Genomic DNA, 24783 nt, shown 5'->3' on the forward strand with positions numbered 1-24783 from the left:
ACAAACACACGGCAAAACAGAGCAGCCTCCAACACACACACACACACGCACACACACGGCAAAACAGAGCAGCCTCCAATTTCCTCCTTGATCACACTCATTCTAGCCTCCTCGTTCTAACAACCCGGATATTCCAAAGCGAGTAACGGGGAGTAACGGGGAGTAACGCGGCGCAACAATGCAACCTCCCAAGCAGCTCCCCGTGCAGCTCACACCCCCGCCCCCTTTCGCGGCGTGCCAAGAGTTTGGAGCGCGCGCACGCACACCGAACACGGTGCCTGGCGTATCCCTCCGCCTCCCTCCTCCTTTCCCCGCTCTGTGGCTCGACAACGATTTGGGAAATGAAGGGAGGAGGGAACTACTTTCCTGAAACTTGCTATGCTGCACACGACTTGGAGTTGCAGTGATTCGCCCGGAGGACGCAGCTTTTAGCCCTACTCACACGCCCTCACAGCCCGGGTACTGCGCTCGGCAACCGCACCCCGTGTCCGCTCTGGCCCCCGGGGGAGGCAGGCGGCCGGGAGAAGTCGCCAGGGACTACTTCGCCTCCTTCTCCCTTGGGCGCCCCCGGTTCGGGCAGCCGCGGCGGCGGCGGAAGGAGCGGGCGGCGTGAGCGCTTCCGCCGCCCCCCTCACGGCTCCCCTCTGGCGGGTGTGAGGAGCTGGCCCGCCGAGCTGCTGGTGGGCACCGGCTGGTGGGGGACCTGCGGCCGCTCTCCTCGCTCTCCCGCTGCTTCCCGGGACCCTGTCTCCTGGGTGCACCCGCTCTTCTCCGACCCGGGTGGGGGAGATCGGCTTGCCTGCCCTGGCCTCACACGCTCCCCGCCGCCCCCTCCTCCCCCTCCTGGAGGCGTCCCGGCTGGAGCGTGTCTGGAGGAATCCGCCGCCGCGAGGCCCCTCGCCCGGTCCTGCTCGTGGCTGAGGACCGCCCCGGCCGCCTCCCGGCGCTAAGCGGGCAGCCGGCGGCGAGGTGGGAGATGGTGGGGTGGGCTCCGGCAGGACCGCGTCGCCGCCGCCGCCTGGAGCCTGGGCTCGGCACCCTCCCGCCGGCCCCCACCGAACGGATCTCTGCTTCCTCCTCGCCGCATCCCTGAGGGAAGCGCCGCCTCTGCTCCCGGGTTCTCCGCCCGCCCGCTCCTTCCTGGCCGGACCCCGCCGCGCTCCACCCCGGTGGCGGGAGGAGCAGCTATCCAGTCAGCCTTCGCAGCCCCTCTGCCCTTTTTCCTTTCCACCCACCCTCCCTGGCCTCCTCGGATCCCTTGGCTGGGCGCTGAGGCGGAGGAAGAGGCTGGGGTCGCCACGGCGGAGGTTGTTGCCGCCACCCCCCTGCGGGGGTGGCCGGGGTTCCCGGCTGGGGGGGCACCGTTCCGGGTGAGGCATCCACCATGGTGAGGCCCCTGAGCCGCTGCACCCGCGCCCCCCCGGCCGCCGCTGCCTCCTGCCCCTCGGTGCTGCTGCTCCTCCGCCTGCTGTTGCTCCTCCATCTCCAGATCGGATCGCGGTGAGGGAAAGATGAGCGAGGAGACGGCGACTTCTGACAACGAGTAAGCGTCTCATTGATCTTGATTAGTACCCCCCCCCCCCAATCCTTCCGACCCCTCTGAGACTTGGGTGCCGGAAAGCTTGCAAGCTTGGAGAGTTCGGTGCGTCTTGTTCTGCAGATAACATTTGATTTCTTTTAGCCATTTAATGGCAGTCCCCCCGAACCCCCCCCCCCCGGCCCCGCGTTTAGTTGCTTACTTCTGGGAGAGGGTATTGAGTGTTGGGGTGGGATGGCAATTGTACGCCTATGAGATGGACTAATGTGGACGGATGGTGGCGGGGTAGAAATTACTTGTTTGCCTAGAAGACCCCTGGCCTGCCCTTTTTCACTTTAGCATACCAGTCCACATACCCTGAATATCCATCCTGCTTCTTTTATAGCTATTTTACTTGGAAACTAATGTGTGGGAGCACCTCCTGCAGCAAACTGCTCTTGAATCTTAATTCGATGAGTCAGTGACTCTTAAATACCGATTAAACCTCCCCCCTCCCCCCTTTTAAACTTATGACCTGTAAGCTTCATGTAGAAAATGGAACTAGGGAAACATTTTTAGAATTTAATAACGAAGGACACCTGGAGTGTGGGAGACGTTGAACTGTTACGTTTTACCTTTGCGAATGCTGGGCATGCCTTTATCAGGGGCATAGAAGAATATGGAATGCTAATTTTTATCCTTCGGCTGGATTGAGAAACACCGTTGACGTTGGTTTAACAGTATTTACATTGCTGAATGTGTTGATGACTTCATTCATTAACTTCTAGAGTGTCATGGTTTAAGTTTGTGTTTATTTGGGCGGTTTGTTTTCCAAACGAAATAGGTTACCTTTTAAATATTTCGCTTCAAGGTAACGGCTGCCTGCAAGGATAATGGTGCTGTAACAGTTTTTACGGAGACCGTATTTAATTCCGTGCAGAATATTTGCGTCCGTTCTCTTGTAATTAAGTCCAAGTTTTGTTTATCTTTGGAGGATTGGAAAGAGTTAAGAGAGTTAGGACTAGTCCTAGGATGCATTCCTTTAAATAAAGTGCATTCCTCGAGTCAGACCTTTTTGAGAGAACTTTAAAATCCAAAGCCTAGGCCTGTTTAACATAAAATAGCTTGAGAAATGCCAAACAGCGTTTCTCCTCAAACCTCCACCCCCCACCCCCACCCCCAACACACTCTTCTGATGAGCGGGTGTGGGAGAAGGTAGATTGCTGCAGTGTCAGTGCAGTCTAGAAGCAGAAGTGGCCGCCATGTTCTCTCTCTTTTTGTGAATCGCCCTCATTTGCATAGCACACTCTTCATTCATAAAAAAATAATTAAACATCCATCACCTTGGACATCTTGAAAGGATTTCCCAGGACAAAAATTCAAAGCCTGACTGTCTGTCTTCATGTAGATTTTTGAGATCAGGAAGTAAGGAGAATTAGAAGTTATAGGTTAAATTCAAAAACATACGCACACACAAACAACTACCCCTGTTCTCAGAATGTTGACACAGTTATGTGGGAAATATCAGTTCGGGGAGGTGCTGGGATCACGTGATCGCCTCCATTCATAAAATACCTGGCTGTCCATTCACAGTGCAGTGCACTGTCTCACTGCTTTCCGCAGTTTAGACCTACTTTGAGAGAGATCAAGAAGTATCTCAGATAACACTTAGTTAGGGGAAAAACTGCTAAAAATCCTGAACGGAAGGACGATAATTTTTACTGGTATCTTTTAAGAAAGTAGCCTGGATCAAAATGTCAAATTCTGTTTTAGAGATGGGAAAAGACAAATTACCATATTTAAAGTAAAATGTTAATATTTCCTCTCTGGATGCATGTAATAGAAAAATGAGGGAAGGTGAATTGACACATGCATAAAATACATTGTTTCTAAATGGACTCTTTTTCTAATACTTGTGGGCAGATTAAGAATGCAGGTTTTTCATGTAGTGATACTGGTGGATGATACTGCTGTTATACTGAAAATCAGTAAACAGTTCCCAGTACTTTTAATTCCAAAGATGTTGATATTTGAGACACCAAAAGACAAGTTGAGAGGGTTGCCTTTCTTTTTTAACTTAAAAAAATTAAAAGTTTTTGATATAGGACACCTTGGAGATTATCTCATTCACCTAGACCTTTAGAATTCTGTTTTCACAAATTTCTCCTGCATTATTAAAAAGTTACTCCCTAGGGCTTTGTTATGTTAGTTTTGGTAGAACAGTAAAAAATATTTTAGCATATGTATTTTTAAATGAGATGTTAACAGTTAATGGGGACAAACTCTTGGAGGTTTTATTTAAAATATATATATATTTTTAATTTTAGGAAGTGATGTGTTCCTCTGGTAATCAGTTTTATTAGAGCCAACATTATTCATTAGCTAAGCCACAAAGTGTGAACTTCTTTGGAATGTAGTTTTTATTTCAATAATTTATCTTCTCTTTAATATATAAATGGCAATTTATTACTTTAATAAAGGTAATTTATTACTTATAGTTGTATATAGTAAGAAGCAACAAAAGATATATATATGTTATGGCAGACACACTTAAAGCCTCAGCATAGTAAAATTCCTGCATAATACGGATTTTATCTGGGCCTTTCATATATATTTTTTTACCTTCTTTTTTTCTTTTTTAGAAGCCATAATCAATAGGAATTTAATTACATTAGAGACTTAAATTGTTTTTTTCACCTGATTTCAACTTCTTAAAGACTGAAAATCACCAATATTTTGGGAAACCAGTAACTTTTTCTAGGTAACCATTGTGGAAAAATCCAGTAAGGCCTTTAGAGGCCTCATTTTGAAATCCTCTAATACATGCTGTATTACTTGAAATTAGAGTTTGGTGTGGAGAGAGAGCTCTCAAAAGTTAGTTGTAAGTGTATATTTAATCAATAATGAAGGATCTATTATATATAAGACTTTATTTTTTGCAGTGCCAAATTTGGGGAAGGGTTTGTGAAAGTCTGCTTTTCTTTTCCATCCTTCAGTAATAACTGGAACTGACTTAAAGAGTCAATAAAAAAAAATTCCTTCTTGCAAAAGTAGTAATTTACGATAATGTACAAAATAGTCCTTAAAGGGAGTAAGTAATAATAATTTATTTGTTGCTCAGATAACAAGTCTTAACATTTGATACACTATAATCAAACCTTTCCAATGATGATGATGAGTCCTTTTCATTTATTGGATTTTTACTATGTACCATGCACTATGATGGATTTTTTCTGTATTATTTTATGTACATACATGTATACTTTTTTAAAAAAAGATTTTATTTATTTATTTGACAGAGACAAAGTGAGAGAGGGAACACAGGCAACGGGAGTGGGAGAGGGAGTGGTTAGAGATAGAAGCAGACAATGCAAGGCTAGATCCCAGGACCCTGGGATGGTGACCTGAGCGGAAGGCAGAAGGCAGACGCTTAACGAATGACTGAGCCACTCAGGCATCCCCCCAGAACATAGTTTTTAATGGCATAGTTTTTATGTTCAGTATATAACATACATTAGTTTTAACCAGGCTACTATTGTTGGATATTCTGTTATTCCTGAACAGTGCTGCATTTGATCCTTAGCTCTGTCATCATCCAAATCTTACTCTTTACTTAAGATAGTTTAGGAATGGAGATAAAGGAGATGTAAATTTTAAGTTTTTTTCTGCTATATTGCTCTCTAGAAAAGAAAAATTCACATGAGAGTGCTTATGTCTTGAAATATGTGTCCAGTTCTCTTTGAAAACATTTTTGCCAAATTTGAAGGTGGAAATGAAATCCTTTTCCTATTTTTAAAATGCCCTGGGTGGTAAAATAAAATTGATTTTAAAAAACCCAAAACTAGAAAACCCAAAAACCACCACCAACAAAAAAACCCAAACCCCAAAACTTGTTAGGTTTTGGGCAACCAGACTGTTTTTAAATATCATGTTATGAATAGAATTAAAGTGATCATACAAAAGGCTTTTGCAGATAACTTACTTAACTTTTAACTAGTTTTTATGTAGTATGGTGTTACATAAAGAGCATTGGGGGGCGCCTGGGTGGCTCGGTGGGTTAAAGCCTCTGCCTTTGGCTCGGGTCATGGTCCCGGGGTCCTGGGATCGAGCCCCGCGTCGGGCTCTCTGCCCAGCGGGGAGCCTGCTTCCTCCTGTCTGCCTCTCTGCCTACTTGTGATCTCTCTCTGTCGAATGGATAAATGGAATCTTTAAAAAAAAAAAAAAAAAAAAAAAAAAAAAAAAAAAAAAAGAGCATTGGACTTGGAATTGGGAGATGCCTTTCTGTCCTAGCTGTCACTAATTATTCTGTGGTTCTGGACAAGTGCAGCTTCTGTGGGTCTCATTTTGCTCATTTCATTCGAACATTTTGAACTAAGCATCATCATAGGTCCTTCTTGTTCTAAATTACCCTGAAATAATTCAGTGGTAGACAAACATATGTATTTGTTAATTAATAATTTTTTTTGATTAATTTTATTATGTTGTTGTTTTTGACATATTTAAGCAAATGAAAGACTAACAGTAGAGATCTGGTAGGGTACCAGAATGAATTTTGAAGAGCCGAGGTAAAAAAATTTGGAGACAATTAGTACATTCATAATCTTTTAAGACTTTATTATTTTGGGCTTAATAGCCACATGTCTTTGATAATGTATATACCTCACAGGTAGAGAACTTTGTACTGTTCTTTTTTTTTTTTTTTTTTCTTTTAAAAAATATGGCCCCTGGATGAATAAGTGAGCAAAAGACTATTGGGCTTAAACCAACTTGAGTAGTTCTAAAAGGAATATACTAACAAGAGACTTACTGGCTAAGAAGTGTCAAAAGTCTTTTCATTTGGTTATTCATATTAATCATATTAACCTAAGACTAAGGGATAATTTTACACGTAATTAGTTTAAGAAGTTAACACAGATAATGAATTTTTTTCATTCTTTAGTAGTTAGATTTAATTCACTATTTATGACAAGTTTTATGTCCTAGCTGCATCTCGTTTTAGAGTTGAGGGCCAAAGTCATTACACATCCCTGAGTTGTTTTTGTGGCACTCAGTATGGTTTGAGATGAAAAAGAGCTGTGCATGTATTTTTGTTTATATGTAGTTCATTATTTTTGTTAAAACATAGTTCATTAGTAATGGATCTCAGACCGAGTTATTAAATTGCTTCAGACATAGGGTTCTTAGAATTAAGAGTGTTTTTACTAATCTCTAATTGAACTTTGTTTACATTCATAATTGACGGAATTTCCAACAAACCATAGCAGCATTAGAGAAACTTGTGACAGCAGTTAGTTTCCTAGGGCTGCTGTAATGTAACAAAGTACCACAAACTGGATAGCTTAAAACAAAGAGAAATCTGTTGTTTCAATTTTAGAGGTTGAAAGTGGAAAATCAAGGTGTTGGCAGGGCCATGTTCCTATTAAACCAGTAGGGGAATCCTTCCTTATCCCTTCCTGGCTTTTGGTGGTTGATGGCAGTCTTTGGCGTTTTTGGCTTGCAGCTGCCTGATTGCATTTCCTGCCTTCATCATCACATGATGTTCTGCCTGTGTGTCTCTGGGTCTTCAAGCGGCCATGTGACACCAGTCTTATTGGATTAGGAGCCGCCTCTACTCCAGTATGACCCCCTCTAAATAAATTACACTTGTAGTGACCCTATTTCCAAGTAAGGCCATGTTCTGAGGTAGAGGGTTTGAACACAAAATATTTTTTTTTTAGAGGGATACTATTCAACCTGTAACACCAATAAGTCAGATTTTTTTTCTTATGGTTCAGTTGCTGTTCATTTGTTACAGATTTATTGAAATAGTGCTTTGAGTCATTACTGCTTTGAAGTTATAGTAGGGATGGCTTGGTGGGTCATTCAGAAGAACATGTGACTCTTGATCTCAGGGTTGTGAGTTTAAGTCCCCTTTTGGGTGTAAAGCTTACTTAAAAATAAATAAATAAATAAATGAAGTTACGATTATTAAGCCATTGGTATTATATGTGTCTTAATAAAGCATGGCTATTGCTGTGTCAAAATTAAAAATATTTTGATAGCTATTTCAGTGTAATTGATTCTTTTGTAATCCTATGTATTTTGTTTTAGGCCTTTAATATTATTTTGAGAAGGGGGCCATAGCCTTCAGTCAGCCAAAGAAGTCTATCGGCACAAAAAGTTAAAATCTTCTGCTATAGACAAGAGGCTGAACTCAAAGATAGAGTTTATAAAATTGGAAGATTAAGAAACATGAATGGTTAAAGGAACAAGTCCAACATATCAGCTCACAGTTCCAAAAGATCATGGAGGAGAGGAAATACTCAGAGATAATGGCTGAGAATTTTCAAGAAGTAGCAAATCAAACCCAATTCAGTGAACTAAATACGAAACAAAGCTTCATAGTCAGACTTGGTTTATCTTGAGACTGCATTAATGGATCAACATAAGAAAATTGATGTAGTTTTATCACATATGAAGATTAAGGAAGAGAAATAATACAGTCTTAAATGCCAGAAGTGCAGTATTGTCATTCAATCTCTGTCCATAATATGGAACTAAATGTTTATAATTTATAGATTTATAGTATGTGTTCATAAATGTAGATTTATATTACTTTTCTACTTCCTAGAATTTTAGACTTAATATTTCTTTTTAAAAAGATGGTATTGGGTTTGGTCAACTTTAGGATAGCTTTTAGTATAAGAGTTCTGGCATAAAGTCACCAAACCTTTTTTGTTGTTGTTGTGAATTACATTGACTTTGTGAGTTTGGAGTTAGGGGTCAATTTTGGGTTTGCTCTCTTAATGATATCTAAAAGCATTTCAGAATTTTGGTTGCTTGAATTATATGGATTTTTTAGTTTTTTTCAGGACAGATACCATTAGTAACTTTCTCTTCAAGAATTTCAGTGCAGTGACATTTGAGTGTCTTCTAGGTACTTCCACTTTTCCTTAGCCCTGGACATACAAAGATAGGTAAAACCTGATAACTGCTTTCACTGTCCAGCAAGGGAACTAGATCCTTCTGAAATGTGATGTGTGTTCTGTATACGAAGTTCTTCAAGGCTCAAGGAGAAAGTGATTATTCCTGACTGCGGAAGGCAGTGTGGGAGTTGTGTGAAGAAGGGCTTCAGAAAAGGTCAAATTTTAGGAGCTGGCCAGAGATAAGGATGATGGAAAGGGAAAGGGCATTTCAAGAAAGGAGGGGAAAACAAAACAAGAACAAGCATGAAAGGGGAAATGAAAAGTTAGGAGAAAAGTAATAATTTTTTGGATATACTTATTTGCAGGAGTGGTGGGGGAGAACCTTATATAAAAAACTAATGATGTACTGTAGTTTGGTTGATTGAATTTAAATTAAAAAAAAAAAAGACTGTTGGAGGCATTTGTGAGAAGTCTAGATTTATGCTTAAGTTTTATCAGCAACCTTGGGGCAAGGGTGATGGCTAGCCCTGGAGCACGATCCCCACAAGATGAATGTGAAAGAAGCTACTGAAATTCAGTTTTTGTTTTCTCCTCTTCTCCTCTCCCCTCTCTTCTCCTGTCCTCCTCTCTCCTGTCTTGTCATGGCCTCAGTAGGCTTCATACCCAGGCGGGAGCCCAGTATGGGGCTCAAACTGACCACCTTGAGATCAAGACCTGAGCCAGCGGGGCACCTGGGTGGCTCAGAGGGTTAAGCATCTGGGGCTCAGGTCATGATCCCGGGGTCCTGGGATCAAGCCCCACATCCGCCCCACATCCAGGTCTCTGGAGCCTGCTTCTCCCTCTCCTTCTCCCTTGGCCTGTTCCTCCCTGTTTGTGTTTGTGCTTGTGATTGCACTTGCGCTCTCACTCTCTCTGTCAAAAAAACAAACAAAAAAAACCTGAGCTGAGCTCAAGAGTAGGGTGCTCAACCAACTGAGACACACAGGTGCCCCAAAAGTCAGTCAGTCTTGACAAGATGAAAAGATTTATTTTAATTGGTCAGCGGTAGTAATTTTGAACAGGGTCCTCATTAATACTTCAGATAATGCACTGAGTCCAAAGAAAAGTTTTCTTTGAGCTACCCTCCCTCACTCCCAACTGCAGGTCTTAGGTCAGTAAGGATACTTAATGAGAAGTACCAGTTTAAGTCTCTTCATGTAGGCAGTGCAGAACTACTAATTTAAGTGAGGGAGTGATAAGAGATTTGTGTAAAAAGCTGAATGCTGGGATTCATTTGGGCAGTTGATTGGAGGGAGAAGATGAACTGCAGTTGATGAGGAAAATGTAATAACCAAGTCAGAACAGCTGGAAATAGTGCATTTGAAACTGTTGAGGATGAGTTTGTGGGGCAGTTCAGATGGCCAGATGGTTACTTGACTGGATGTGAAGGGATGAGTAGGAAGAGTGTGGGATGACTTCAGCATTTTAAATTTGGGCCTCTGTGATGCTTTTAAATGAAGTGGGAAGAGGCAGAGGTTTTTAATGGGAGAACATCTCAGTTTTGGCCTTTTAAAACTTGCCTACCTCTAAGCATCAAGGTAGAAGATGTCTCATAAGGTGTGTATTAAATATAGGTTTGGTGTTCTAAAGAAGGTTGAGAGGGTAGAGTTAGAGGCGATGTCTTTGACATATGTAATAGTTGAACCAGGGGTAAATTGCCCAAGAAGAATATTTAGTAGTGGGAAGATGAATGGTGAGAAACAGCAATGTTTTTAAGAGACAAAAGACAGAAAATTCTTTTTTTTTTCTTTTTTAAAGATTTTATTTATTTATTTGAGAGAGGGAAAGAGCACGAGAGGGGAGAAGCAGACTCCCCAAGAAGCTGGGAGATGTGGGACTTGATCCTGGAACTCCAGGATCATGACCTGAGCCGAAGGCATTGGCTTAACCAACTGAGCCACCCAGGCATCCCAAGACAGAAAATGCTTGATAGGTAGGAGAGTTTGGAGGAAAAGTGTTAAAGACAAAATAGGAAGTAATGAAGTAGAGACAGAAAAGAGTAAGGTTATATATATTCAGGGGAAAATTGGGAGTTGAGATTATTGTTGAGGTGCTGTTAATAGTGGAGAGGAAGAGAAAAAACATTTACAGAATGGTTGGGTAAAAGGTAGAACAAAGTCTAGGAAAGAGAAGTCTGTCAGACTCTTTTATTGTTTGTCATATGCTGTGCTAGATTTAATCCTAACGACCATGTGAGCTAAGTATTATCCATAGTTTACAGAGGAGATAACTGAAACTTACGAGTGGTTTAGTAACTTGCCCACAGCCACAAAAGGGAGTATAGTAAGTGGTAGAACTGAGATCCAAATGCATTGTATTTGTACCATACTGTATGCCAGTATGTATGCCAATCAGACTTGATTTTAAAGAAAAAAGTGAGGTTGGAGTGATACATAGACACATAGAACTGACGGCTGTTTTAAGGGACTGTAAGTTTTGGTAAAGTTAAAGAGCATGTAGAAGTGGGAAAAATTGAAAAGTAGATATTGATCAGAAAAGATAGACTCCAGAGTAATGACAGATGAGAGAATATTAAGGTAGAAAGGGTTGTTGCAATAGAGGAGCCAGGATCTGCTAGGATATTTATAGAAAAAGGTTAATATGGCTGTTTAAGTTGTTAGGTTGGATGGTATCAGGAGTTGAGGTGGAAAGGAATCTTGAGCCAGCACCAATGTATTTAATGTGTGTGTAGATGGAGTGACTTAGAGTGGAAGTATGAATGCTGACGTCTGCCTCTACTATTTGAAGAGACTGGAATAAGGGTTTGGAATTGGAAGTTGAAGTTGAAGATGGAGGATGCCAGTGGAAGGAGGACAAGAGAGGGAAAGGTTTAGCTGTGGGAAGAGTTGAGAGTATTGGTAATGATAGGATCTCATGTAGTATTATCCTGAATAAGGATGTTGGGAACTAGGGATGTTGGGAGTTAGAGAAAGGAAGATAGACATGTGAATAAATTAACCAGATTTGGATTTTAATGAGAACATTAAGGTTTTCTGAGAATCTAACCAAGATATTGACTGATACTGTAGGGTTTTATCCAGATACCTTATACTGTCTTTGGCAGAAGGTTTTGTATTTTTGTAATCAGAAAGTCCTTTTCAAAACAAAATTCACTAATTACAATTCTGTGATTAACTTGGTGTTCAGAATTATAACTTGGTCCTGCAGTTACTGGTGACTGCCAAATTAAGACTTTGGCAAATCACATAACATGTCTTTGTGCTTGATTCTCCATCTGTAAAACCAGGATAATATGTCTCTACTTCAAGGGATGCTAAAGTAAACCTCCTCCTCCCCCCAACATTTTTTGATTAGCGATAAGAGGATATTAAAAAGAACTTCTAGTTCTTGAGAAGAAAGGTACTATGTTCATGAAATAATCAGTGCTCAATTTCATTTAGCCTAAGGTAGGGTTACTTTTAAAAAAGGATTATTGGGGCACCTGGGTGGCCCAGTGGGTTAAAGCCTCTGCCTTCGGCTTGGGTCATGATCCCAGAGTCCTGGGATCAAGCCCCAGAGCCTCACATCGTCCTCTCTGCTCAGCAGGGAGCCTGCTTCCTCCTATCTCTCTGCCTACTTGTGATCTCTATCTGTCAAATCAATAAATGAAATCTTAAAAAAAAATAAAAAAAAGATTATTGACCTCCTGGAAAAATTGTATTTTTTTTTTAAGATTTTATTTATTGATTTGACAGACAGAGATCGCAAGTAGGCAGAGAGGCAGGCAGAGAAAGAGGAAAAGCAGGCTCAGAGAGCCCAGTGTGGGGCTTGATCCCAGGACCCTGAGATTATGACCTGAGCCGAAGACAGAGGCTTTAACTCACTGAGCCACCCAGGCGCCCCTAAAAATTGTATTTCAAATTAAATGTTAAAGAAGGAACTTTTTGAAAGAACTTAAAATCTAAATATTCCAACCAGCAAAAAATAACAAATCTATGTTGTGAATATTTTCTTTTATGTTCTGATCAAAGAACGAGAGAAGAGGTAGCTAGATTAGTAACTAGTGTTGGACAAGATACAAGGCAAAGACCTGGCTCCAGCCAGTTTTTTATTTGATACTTAATACAACTAATTACATAAGGAGTGTATTTCTAGAGCTTGTTAATTAAAGCAATTTTAATATGTGAGTGTATTTTGGAAGTAGAAGTAGTTTTGACATCTCTCTGTCAATTTCAGTGGAAAAAGTTATCTTTCTCAGAAAAATAGCATCCTATGGAAGGCATAAAATCTACTTTTGTGAGAGAGAAGGTAGAGAGGAAGATTTTTTTGGCATATTAAAGATGTAGACATTTACTTTTTTGCAGCTATAACCAAACTTAAGATTTCTACCTAATAGGTGAGATGGGCTAAATCTGTTAGTTAGCAGTTCATTGCTCTGGATTTAGTCTGTTAACTTTAATTTGGGCAGCTAAAGGTCTGTAAACATAATGTTCATTTTAGTCACCAACAACTAAAGCAAAAATGTTTATATTTTCATGTAGCCTTATTAGCTTATTAATCTGAAACTAATTTGTTAATTAAAAAATATTTGCTTTAGATACATAATTACTGAAACTTGATTTAGAAATGAATTTGAGATTGTCTGTGAATCAAAGTCTTGAATGAACATAAATCAGGAACCTAAAAATATGATGAAAATTATATGTACTTTTTCTCTTGAGAACTATTTAATCCAAAAACCCAAACTTCATTAACTTAGTAAAAGTTGAGGACATATACCAGATAACTTTAATAAGTATATCAAATTAAGATATTCTTCAACCCCCTATTTTGATCACTTTAAAAAGGAAGGGGAGAGACAGATCAATGAGACAACCTAGCCTCTGATCACCTTAGTTTTCCTTAGCAGTATTTCCTCATCTTGCTGCTTCAGCAAACTTAGCTTCTAAGTGAGCCAAAAAGAAAAAGAATTTAATCTGAAGTTATATAGACCCTACTGCTTTTGAGTCTGAACCTGTATCGTGTACAAGGCTACAACATACACTGCATAAAAGTAGTTTGACTTATAATTACTGGATAACTTTGAGTCCCATTTTTGCATTTATCCTGTCTCAGATGTATTTAACTAGATAGGAGGAAGGAAACAGTGAAACTGAGCTGAATCCTTGTAATTGACTGGTATGGTCTGAATATTCATCTTCCTGGGAGTCCATATTGACATCCTAACCCTCAAAGATGATATTAGGAGGTGGGGCCTTTGGCAGGAGCTTAAATTTTTTTTTAAATATTTTATTTATTTATTTGACACAGAGAGAGAGATCACAAGTAGGCAGAGAGGCAGGCAGAGAGAGAGGGGGAAGCAGGCTCCCTGCCCGAGAGCCTGATGCGGGGCTGGATCCCAGGACCCTGAGATCATGACCTGAGCGGAAGGCAGAGGCCCAACCCACTGAGCCACCCAGGAGCTTAAATCTTGAGCTTGGAGCCCTTGTGCCTTCCCGGTTCCAAGACCCCATAGAGAGGCTTTGGAGAGATCTTCGCCCCTTGTGCCGTGTCAGGTCACAAGCAAAAAGGATTCCGCTATGAACCAGGAAGAAGGCCCTGAGCCAACCATGCTGGCGCCTTGATCTAGGACTTCCCAGCCTCCAGAACTCTTAAGCAAATTTCTCTTGTTTGTAAGCTATCCAGTCTGTGGAGTTTTCGTTGTAGAAGCGTGAATGGACTAGGATACTGACTTTTCTTTGTTTGGGAGAGGACAAGGAACAATAATTACCTCAAAGAATGAAAGAAAGAAAAAAAAACTCAGGACAGTTTTCAGTTGCTTTTAGTTCCATACATACAATTTTTACTTGTTTTAACAGTATATGTACAAATGTTTATTCATTTTCACCTAATATACTAAGAGAATTTTCATGCTTATGCATAGTTTTTTAGTAATATAATTTTAATGTTTGTAATATTTCATCAAGTTGTACTGTAAGTTTACACAGCTATTACCTTATTCATGAAAACTTGGTTTCCAACTCTTTGCCTTAATAAGTAAATAACATTGTAATGAGCTTTTTTTTTTTTTTAACATGTAATTGCTTTTTTTTTTTTCAATTAATTTCTTAGGATGAATTTACAGGAGAGCGATAACTATGTCAAAGAATATTAAGTTTTTTAAAATTTTGTTATGAATTGCTGCTTCCAAAAATTCATTTTTTTTGTTTACTATTGTGGGTTATTTATAAATGAAATTCATTCTCAGACTTCTTAGATTCCATTTTTTTTTAGTATCTTGCAGTTTTTTTATATAGCTCCCAGACCATAATTAAGTGACAGCTAATATTTGAGTGATTACCAGCATCATCTTAAAATTATCTTGTCGATTTAGTCTTCACAGCAACTATTTCAACATTGTTATAATTACTGTGCTTCCATTTACAAAGATGAGGAAATGGAGGCTTAGCAAAAAGTTAAAGAACTTGACAAAGATTATATAGCTGACTCCAGAGCATGTGCCCCTGAAACAGGCTTTTAAACTTTTGACTGTGACAGTCATAAGTACATAATACATGCATTCATATGCAAATGTCATTTCATAGATCAACTTAGACATACTGTGATGGCACAAGAGGATTTTTGTATTTTTTTTTAATTGAGGTATAGTTGACAAACTTTGTTAATACCTTAATTTCAGGTGTCCAGCATAGTGATTTAACAATTCTGTATGTTATGTCATGCTCCCCACAAGTGTAGCGACTGTCTGTCATCCTGCTCTGCTATTACAATGCCACTGACTAGATTCCCTGTGACTTAGTCATTCTGAAACTGGAAGCCTGTACCTCCTGCTCCCCTTTATCCCTTTGGGCCCACTCCCATTCTGTATAAAAGCATAATGCTTGTCAAGACTTTGTAGTTAAAAATCCCCTCTTCTGAACTACGGTGTGTAAGGGATGTTGTACTCCAAGGATGCTTCTATTGGTACTAAAGGTTTACATTTATGTTCAGTTTATTATTTCATGAAAATAAGAGATAATATTGAAAGGCATAGAATCCTTAGGGGAGTGCATTTCAAGGTCGAGTTGTGAGGAATTGCAAGGGAATTCAGATTTGAATTGCTGTAGCTCAATTATAGATAATATGTGTTACATCCTTGCTTCTCAGATTTCTTCACTGAAGGGTTCCAAATGATAAGGGAATGCATCCCAAAGCAGTCTTAAAAAAGGTATAAAATTATTTTGAAATCTAGTAATCAGTCTCAAAGATTCATGTAAATCTTACATTTTAATCAGTACTATGGTTGTATTTCCTGTATGAAATGCTTCTAATTATTTATATTAGATGGAAAAATGGAAAGCTGTTTAACTATCAGATCTTTGCATATTTATATCCTGTGCCATTATGTGTCTGTAGCTCGTGTGGCACGTTCCTGGGAGGAAGTGTATTCTGGTGAGAGGCAGCATTTGAGGTACATCAGCATGTTGCTCTTGAGTGCAGGGCATGATTATATCCTGTAATTATAGTGGTTGCCATTTTCAAACAAGTAGGGAACCTTTGGATCCAGGAAAAATTAATACAAACTTTCTGAAATACAGAAACAATATACACTGTGGGAAACTGGGAAGACAATGGGAAGTTACCCACTGAAAAATTTTCTTTTCTGTACTTACTTACAGTAAAAGTATTATAAAGGCAACAATATATAGAAGTGATCTTAAATTTTAAAAAATGTTTCTATAAAAACATCAGGTAGATTATACAGTTTATATAGACAGTGAATTGTCTGTATTAGAAAGAACAGAATTGTGCTAATTGGCACTCTAGAAAATATGCAAAGCTGCATAGAAAGAAAAGAAAAGTCAGATTCTGGTCTCAGTTTTACTATTTACTTATGTGCCTTTGATGTTTTAGTGTCTGTGCTAATGAGCACAGTTACCTTTCCCTGTCCATAAATACTTTTTCATGAAAAATGTAAATAAATAGATGAGTTTTGATTTACTTGGGAAAAGGAGGGTTTTCTAGAGGATTGGAATAAAAAAGGGAGGTAAAGCAGAAGGCACACAGAATAATAAGAGGTTTTTAGCAAAACCTTAGGGAAAGGAAGAAACCTAGGGGAAAATGAGCCTGGCCTTGTTTGGGAAGCCACATGAAATCTATGTAAGTAGTGTGTTAGCTAAGTTAAAGGTTATATAATCTATATATTGGGAAGCTTTGTAAAATATCTGCATAGTTAAAATTGGACTATGAACGTTTGAATGATATACCACATGATTTAGGAAAATTGCTTTTTAAGATACTGTTTACAGCAAAACAATGAATTCACAAAGATGTTGAGATCATTTAGGGGAAGTGGAGAGTTCTAAACATTTTTAAGTTGATCAGGGGATGGTAAATGAGAGTTCATTATACAAGACTCATTATGTTAAAAAGATACTGATATTCTATTATTTGAGCATGTTTGCCTTATTGCTTTATTAATGAAGTTGAGGTAATTTTTAAATTAAATATAATGTAGTATTTGTTTCAGGGGTACAGGTCTGTGATTCATCAGTCTTACCAATTCACAGCTCTTACCATAGCATATATGCTTCCCAGTGTCCATCACCCAGATACACTACGCCTCCCACCCTCCTCCCCTCCAGCAACCCTTTGTTTGTTTCCTGAGATTGTGTCCCTTACGGTTTGTCTCCCTCTCTGGTTTCATCTAGTTTCATTTTTCTCTTCCTTCCCCTATGATCCTCTGTCTTGTTTCTCAAATTCCTCGTATCAGTGAGATTATACGATAATTGCCTTTCTCTGATTGACTTATTTTGCTTAGCGTGATAGACTCTAGTTTCATCCACATCGTTGCAAATGGTAAGATTTCCATTTTTTGTTGGATACATAATATTCCATTGTATATATATACCCCATCTTCTTTATCCATTCATCTGTTGATGGACATCTAGACTCTTTTCATAGTTTGGCTATTGTGACATTGCTGCTATCAACATTGGGGAGCACATGCCCCTTCAGATCACTACATTTGTATCTTTAGGGTAAATAACCAGTAGTGCAATTGCTGGGTCGTAGAGTAGCTCTCTTTTCATGAAGTTGAGGTAATTTTAAGAGTTTTCATAGGCTCATATGTTATAACAGTATTTGGTACACGGTAAGCACTAAGTGTTTGTCAGTATGCATTCAGGTATGGCCTCAGTCTCAACCTATTTTTTAAGTTTTTAAATTCGTTCCTCATTTGCAGTAACAACTCTTTCTTAGTTGTGGAGTGATTCCTGCCTGCTTTAATATATCTCCAGCCTTTGAAATCATCTGACTATAAAGGAATTGTAGAAAAGGAAAATATATTTTTACCACCAGCTTTTAATCCATTGTCTCTCACAGTTCTTTCCAAATGGTTCTATTACTTCACTCAAAGATACTTTTTTCTCCCCTAAAGTTTTCCTTATTTCCATTTGCTACCATTTCACCCTTACTAGAATTCTTTAAGAATCTAACCCATCCATCATTTCCAGTGAAATTTCCTGTACTGTAGAAAGATTTTGTCTGTAAATCCTGTCCAGTATGGGAGCCACTCTGTGGCTCTTTGGCTAACGAGTACTTAAAGTGTGGCTTGTGGGACTAAGGAACTAAATTTTTAATTTAAATAGCCACATATAACTAGTAATTCCTGTATTAGATAGCACAGATCCTGAGAATTTCTAATCTTTCAATCTCAGCAAATTTTTGAAAACAATAACATGTTCTCTGTTTAATCTTAGCCAGTTTATTGAAGAAATTTCTAATTTTTTTAAATAGGGAGGTAGCTAAGGTAGTAGATAAGCTTCTTCCAAAGTGTGGAATGTAAAATGTATTAGCTGTTTTATAAACATGACATTAAATTGACAAGCGATTCCTTTCTACATATTAATTAAGAAAAAAGGTGTGTGTGTGTGTGTGTGTGTGTGTGTGTGTGTTTAATAAGGAAGGAGTAATATCAGCCTTAGTCTCTGGTAGACAGCCAATACAGTAAAAACCAAACTGTGTTAAATGTTATAGTTACCATCTATTTATGTCTTGTGATTTGTTGTTGTTGTTGTTGTTGTTGTTTTAAATTGGCTGTAGTGATAAAAACCTTTCAGGAGCATTTTTTGGTTAAAAATGTGGTACCGCATTTAAGGTAAAAAATTGATGGTGGTAGTAAATGTCAAAACAACAAATTTGTGACGTACTGATATAGTGGAAGGAGAATTGGAGTGGTAGAGAATCAAGTCCTGATGTGACACTAGTTTGCTGAGGCAGTCTGTCTTTTTTAGGTGTGGTTTCTGCTTTGGCAGAATGGGAAAGAGGTTGGTTTTGAGTGAGAAGAGATTCAAAATTTTTAAATTTTTCTTGTATAGTTAACATACAGTGTTATATTAGTTTCAGAGACTTACATTTTTAAGTGTACTTTATACTGTAATAACTGATAAAGCATACCATTTTGGGCAGAAGCTAAGATTTATTAAACACTTTGCTGTATGTCAAACATGAATTACCTCAGTTAATCCTTCACTCCAAAGCCGTTTACACATAACTATCACTCCTTTTTAAAAAATCCTTTGGTGCACAGAATTGGTCTAATCATTATCTTACTTCATACTGTCATCATTGGTTTACGTATGGACCTTTGTAACCTGTTATTTTAATTTTTCATTTACTTGACATACCTTCTCACAGTATAATCTAAGGATCAGAACATTAATGATAACTAACATTTACCTAATAATGTGCTTCTGTCATAATCTCTTGACTTCTTTCTTCTCAGAAGTTAGTCTTTCCTGAGTTATGTGTTTCCTAGTCCCTTCCTATTTAAGAAAAAAAGTTGTCATATATATATGTATGCTTAAACAAAGGGAATATGTTTACTTATCAACTCCTGGAACTTGATATTTTAAACTATTTATTTATACTTAATAAAACTAAGATATATCCATTTTTTTGGCATGGGTTTTATTCATTTGTACTGCTGTATAATATTCCATTGTGCAAAGTGACCACAATTATTTATTTATTTAAAATGTAAGCTTATTTTCCAGACTGAAAGATAGTCAAATACTTAGCATATCTCCTAACACCTGAGTTTTAATTTAACACTCAGGGGGATATCACTGATGGTCTGTAGCTCATGATGAAATAAATTCATCTTCTTATGTATCAGTTTTCTTGTTTTCAGAATCAGTGATAGTTAAATTTAACCATCTCTAAATGACGTATGTGTAACTACACATAGCTGAAGATACCTGAATTTATTTCCACTGCTTTCCCTTGGTTGTGATAAATACTCAGCACACCTTAACCCCCCACTCAATCTTTGTATTTAATTGAGGAATAAAGGGGACGTTTTAGGAACAAAAGAACAAAAAAGTAGATGTTTCAAATTGGTGAGTGAGGAGAAATAATGAAACCCAGAAGAACTAGATTCCTGCCCCCCTCCGTCAACTTTAATTTTTAGGAATCCTTTCTACTCTTCTTCCCCAGCTCTGTCTTCTACGTCAAGCCCTACCTTTTTATTAACACTCGGTATAAGATCAGTTTGGGGAATAGGGAAATGGAATACAATTTATCTAATAAAAATTACAGAAATGATTTAAGAAAAGTAAAAGTAAATGCATAATTTGGAATAAAATCAGTAAATAAAAACTAGTATCCAATTCCTTTTCCATTTCTAAAAAAGTTCAGTGTGAGGAAGTCTTTATTTAGTATGACTAACAGTGAGAATCATGATTTCATATCTCCTGTGAATGGCAACAGTACTGAGATATGTAAGAATTTTTAGTGACAGAAGTAAAAGACATCTAGAATAAAGGTCAAAACAAGAAAAGGACATTTTAAGGGGCCAATAGATAATTTAATATATTTGGCTTTTATAAATGTGATATACTGTCTCTTGATTTCTCTATAACCAAATTATAAAAGATAATACAACATTAACAGCAATAGGTGGTTTTTGAATGTGAGGAAGAAATAAGATGACGCTTTCTCACTGATGAAAATTTAAAGTAACCTGGGTGGCTCAGTAGGTTGAGGCCTCTGCCTTTGACTCAGTCATGATCCCAGGGTCCTGGGGTTGAGCCCCGCATCAGGCTCTCTGCTCTGTCTCTCTGCCTGCTTATCTGCCTGCCTATCTGCCTACTTGTGATCTCTGTCTGTCAAATAATAAAATAAATAAAATAAATAAATAATAATAAAATAATAAAATAAATAAAAATCTTTTTAAAAAATTAAAGTAAATGCAAATGCACGAAGGCATTTTATACAAGATTTTTATATTAAAGAATAATCCATTTATTTTATTTATTTATTTTAAGATTTTTATTTATTTATTTGACAGAGAGAGAGATCACAGTAGGCAGAGCAGCAGGCAGAGAGAGAGGGGAAGCAGGCACCCTGCTGAGCAGAGAGCCCGATGTGGGGCTTGATCCCAGGACCCTGAGATCATGACCTGAGCTGAAGGCAGAGGCTTTAACCCCCTTAGCCACCCAGACATCCCAAAGAAAAATCCATTTAAACAGATGACATTTTACTGCTTTTAATAGATGACTTGATGCAGTCAAATGACAAAATGCATTTGGAATACTGAATATATTTGATTTAAAGGAAATGATCATAAAAATCATGATTATAATTCATTTTAGCAACTTAGCATGATGATTCTAGTGGCGATTAATCAAATGATTCCATGATGATCTACACAACAAATGAGTATAAGAACAAAAAGTGACAGTTAAATTACTTACAGTATAGCTTTAAAATGCTTTGCGAATATTAATTTTAGTGATGTTACTTATAGTGATTGATCAAAGTACAGAATGGACCTTTGCAGTTTTTAAATTTCTTAAATTGTAGGGTTTTAAAAGGTGATTTATTCATTTAATTTAGAGAGATAGAAAGAGAGCTCCTGTGCATGCTGGAGGGGCAGAGGAAGAGAGAGAGAATCTTAAGCAGACTCTACACTGAGCACAGAGCACTAAGCACAGAGCCCTACTGGGCCTTGATCTCAGGATTTTGAGATCATGAATGAGCCAAAACCAAGAACGAGATGTTTAACCAACTGAGCCACCCAGGTGACCCTTAAATTGTAGTTTTTCTATCTGTATCCTTTCTGCATACTTTTGAGAAGTGTCAAAATAGTTGTCTGTTTAGTAGTATAACATGGAGGAAAGAGCTACACCAGGAACACCTGGGTGGCTCAGTCCGTTAAGCGTCTGCCTTTGGCTTTGGTTGTGATGCAAGAGTTCTAGAATCAAGTCCTGCATCCGTTTTCTTCATCAGCAGGGATCCTGCTTCTCCCTCTGCTTGTTGCTCCCCCTGCTTGTGTGCATGCTCTCTCTCTGACAAATAAATAAAAATGAAATCTAAAAAGGAAGAGTATATCACTAAAATGCATCTAATCAGATTTTATATTTATACCCCTCCATAAACTACAGCTTGAGGTACTTTCTTGATCATAATATTAAAATTAAATATTAGAATTAGTATCCACTGAAGCTAATAAAGATGAGAATCATAGACAGTAAAGTTATGTAGGATTGTTACTGATCAGTCATTTTTGGTTTTTAGTCTTCTCAAAGCACACACTGGAAAATATATATATTTTTTTAGTTCTTTTTTTTCTTTTCCAAATTTTTATTTAAATTCTAGTTAGTCAATATATAGTGTAATTTTGGTTTCAGGAGTAGAGCTGAGTGATTCATCCTTACATATAATACCCAATGCTTATCATAACAAGTGCTCTCCTTAATGCCTGTTACCTATGTAGCCCATTCCCCATCCACATCCCTCCCATCAATCTTCAGCTTGTTCTCTGTTGTTGAGTTTCTTATGGTTTGTTTCCCTCTCTTATTTTCCCACCTTCCCTTATGTTCATCTTGTTGTGTTTCTTAAATTCCACATGAGTGAAATCATATGGTTTTTGCCGTTCTCTGACTTCTTCCTAGCTCTATTCATGTCATTGTAAATGGCAAGATTTCATTCTTTTGATGGCTGAGTAATATTCCACTGTGTATATATACCACATCATTATCCATTCATCAGTTGATTGACGTTAGTTTGGCTGTTGTTGATAATGTTGCTGGAAACATAAGGTTGCGTTACCCCTTTGAATCTGTAGTTCTGTGTCCTTTGGGTAAATAGCTAATAGTTCAAATGCTGGGTCATAGGGTGGTTCTGTTTTTACCTTTTTGAGGAACCTCCATACTATTCTCCAGAGTGGCTGCACCAGTTTGCGTTCTACAGTAGTATAAGAGGATTACCCTTTCTCCACATCACCAGTATCTCTTGTTTGCTGTGTTAATTTTAGCCATCTGACAGGTGTGATGTGTTATCTCTTCGTGGTTTTGGTTTGTATTTCCCTGATAATGAGTGATACTGAGCATCTTTTCATGTGTCTATTAGCTATCTGGATGTCTTTGGAAACATTTCTATTCCTACCCATTTCTTAACTGGATTGTTTGTATTTTGGGTGTTGAATTTGTTAAGTTCTTTACAGGTTTTGCATGCTAACCTTTTATGAGATATGTCATTTGCAAATATCTTCTCCCATTTCGAAGGCTGCCTTTTAGTTTTGTTGATTGTGTCCTTTGCTGTGCAGAGGCTTTTTATCTTGATGAAGTCCCAATACGTCATTTTTGCTTTTGTTTCCTTTTCCTCCAGCGACGTGTGTAGAAGTTGCTCTGGCTGAGGTCCGACCGGTTGTTGCCTGTGTTCTCCTCTAGGATTTTGATGAATTCTTTTCTCGCATTTAGGTCTTTCATCCATTTTGAGTTTTTGTGTATGGTATAAGAAGGTGGTCCAGTTTCATTCTTCTGCATGTTGCTGTCCAGTTTTCCCAACACCATTTGATGAAGAGACTGTCTTTTTTTCCATTGGATATTCTTTCCTGCTTTGTTGAAGATTAGTTGACCATAGAGGTGTGGTTCCATTTCTGGGTTTTTTATTCTCTTTCGTTGATCTGTGCATCTGATTTTTTGTGCCAGAACCATACTGTCTTGGTGACTACAGCTTTGTAGTATAGTTTGAATGATGTGACCACAATTTAAATACTCTTAAGGGTATTTGAGCTGTTTCCAGATATTTGTAATCATGAACATTACTATGAACATTTTTGTTACATGCTTTGGATACATATATGCTAAAAGTTCTCTTGAGTATATACTTAGGAGTAAAATAGTTGGATTATGGATTGTTGTTGTGTTGTGGATTTTAAATTTACAAGGTAATGTGAAATTGTGTCCCCAAATTTTCTAATTTATACTCCCCACCAGCAGTTGAAGAGACCAGATAAAAAATTGTACTTTATTGTGATCTAATGATTTTTGCTGAAATGTTTTTCAGTGCTTACTGTGCACCAGATACTGTTCTAAACACATTAATTGATAAGTTCTTTTAATCCCACAATATCCCTATTGGGAAGGTATTGTTATGTCCAATGAAAAAACTGAGGGATGGTGAGGTTAAGCTAGTAAAAGGGTTGAGATTCAGATTGGTCAGGTCAGGCTGCAGAAGAACCCAGCCTTTTAACTGATGTGATATTGTACCTCTTCAGAAACTCATATTTGTGCATTTATATTCTTTTTTCCCTTTTCCTCTGTTCCCATCAATCTCTTGGCCTATGTGTGCTTGTGATAGTATTGTGTATTCTATCCGTATATTGTTGTGTTAGCACTGTCTATCGTGTGGTCTTCCTTTAAAAAGCAGTTTCCTACAAAAGCTCAGCTTCCTCATTGCTAGAATGAGTAAGATGGTTCAGATAATTTATAGCATTTTTGGCTCTAATATTTTATAATTTGACTTGCTCTTCTATATAGTTCATTTTAGTTTTAGAATAATCTGTTATTTATATTTCTTTGTAGTATTAAAATGTGAAACAATTTGGTATGCTTTATATCATTATATAATTCCATATTAACTGTTTGTTTTTTTCATAGACTATTTTTAATGTATTAAGCAGCTAAAAAAATTCTGGAGTGGACTTGCATGTATACTGATCTCCACATAAGCTTTTGTACATATATCCCTTGAACAGATTGAGATGTTTTCCTTTAACATTTCTAGGTAATGTCCTTGAGATAGTTCTTTATTAAGCCAATCATTCATCATCTGTTTACATGCTTAATAGATGTTTTGGGTTTTTTTTTTGTTTCACCTTTTAGGTACTGAGTTTTTTGAGATAAAATATTATTTTAAAATTATAATTCTAGTGATAGATGAGAATTTACTGGCCTAATAATTATTGAATGACAAAGTGCCAAACATAATAATAAACACCCAGTTACTCATGTATATTGCCAAAGTAAGGTATTATTTATTCAGATGTTAACATGTTTAGGTTCTGTAAAAACAGTGGTTAAGGCCTTTTTCAATAAGGAAAAATCTTTTAATTCA

At 38.0% G+C, this 24783-nt stretch overlaps 1 protein-coding gene across 2 annotated transcripts in view; it reads left to right on the top strand.

The window, feature by feature from the left end:
- Nucleotides 1–320: 320 nt before the first annotated feature.
- SPRED1 (sprouty related EVH1 domain containing 1) overlaps nt 321–24783 on the top strand; it is a gene marked incomplete at its 5' end in the record, with an annotated part of 123717 nt that continues 99254 nt past the window's right edge. The window contains one exon of one of the 2 annotated variants that reach the window (XM_080808324.1): nt 321–1543. In XM_080808324.1, the coding sequence (XP_080664450.1) occupies nt 1512–1543 (32 nt within the window). The remainder of the gene's footprint in view (nt 1544–24783) is intronic. The other variant, XM_080808323.1, reaches the window with a different exon arrangement.

Source organism: Martes martes (assembly GCF_963455335.1).
Source record: "Martes martes genome assembly, chromosome: 7".
Classification (NCBI taxonomy): Eukaryota; Metazoa; Chordata; class Mammalia; order Carnivora; family Mustelidae; genus Martes; species Martes martes.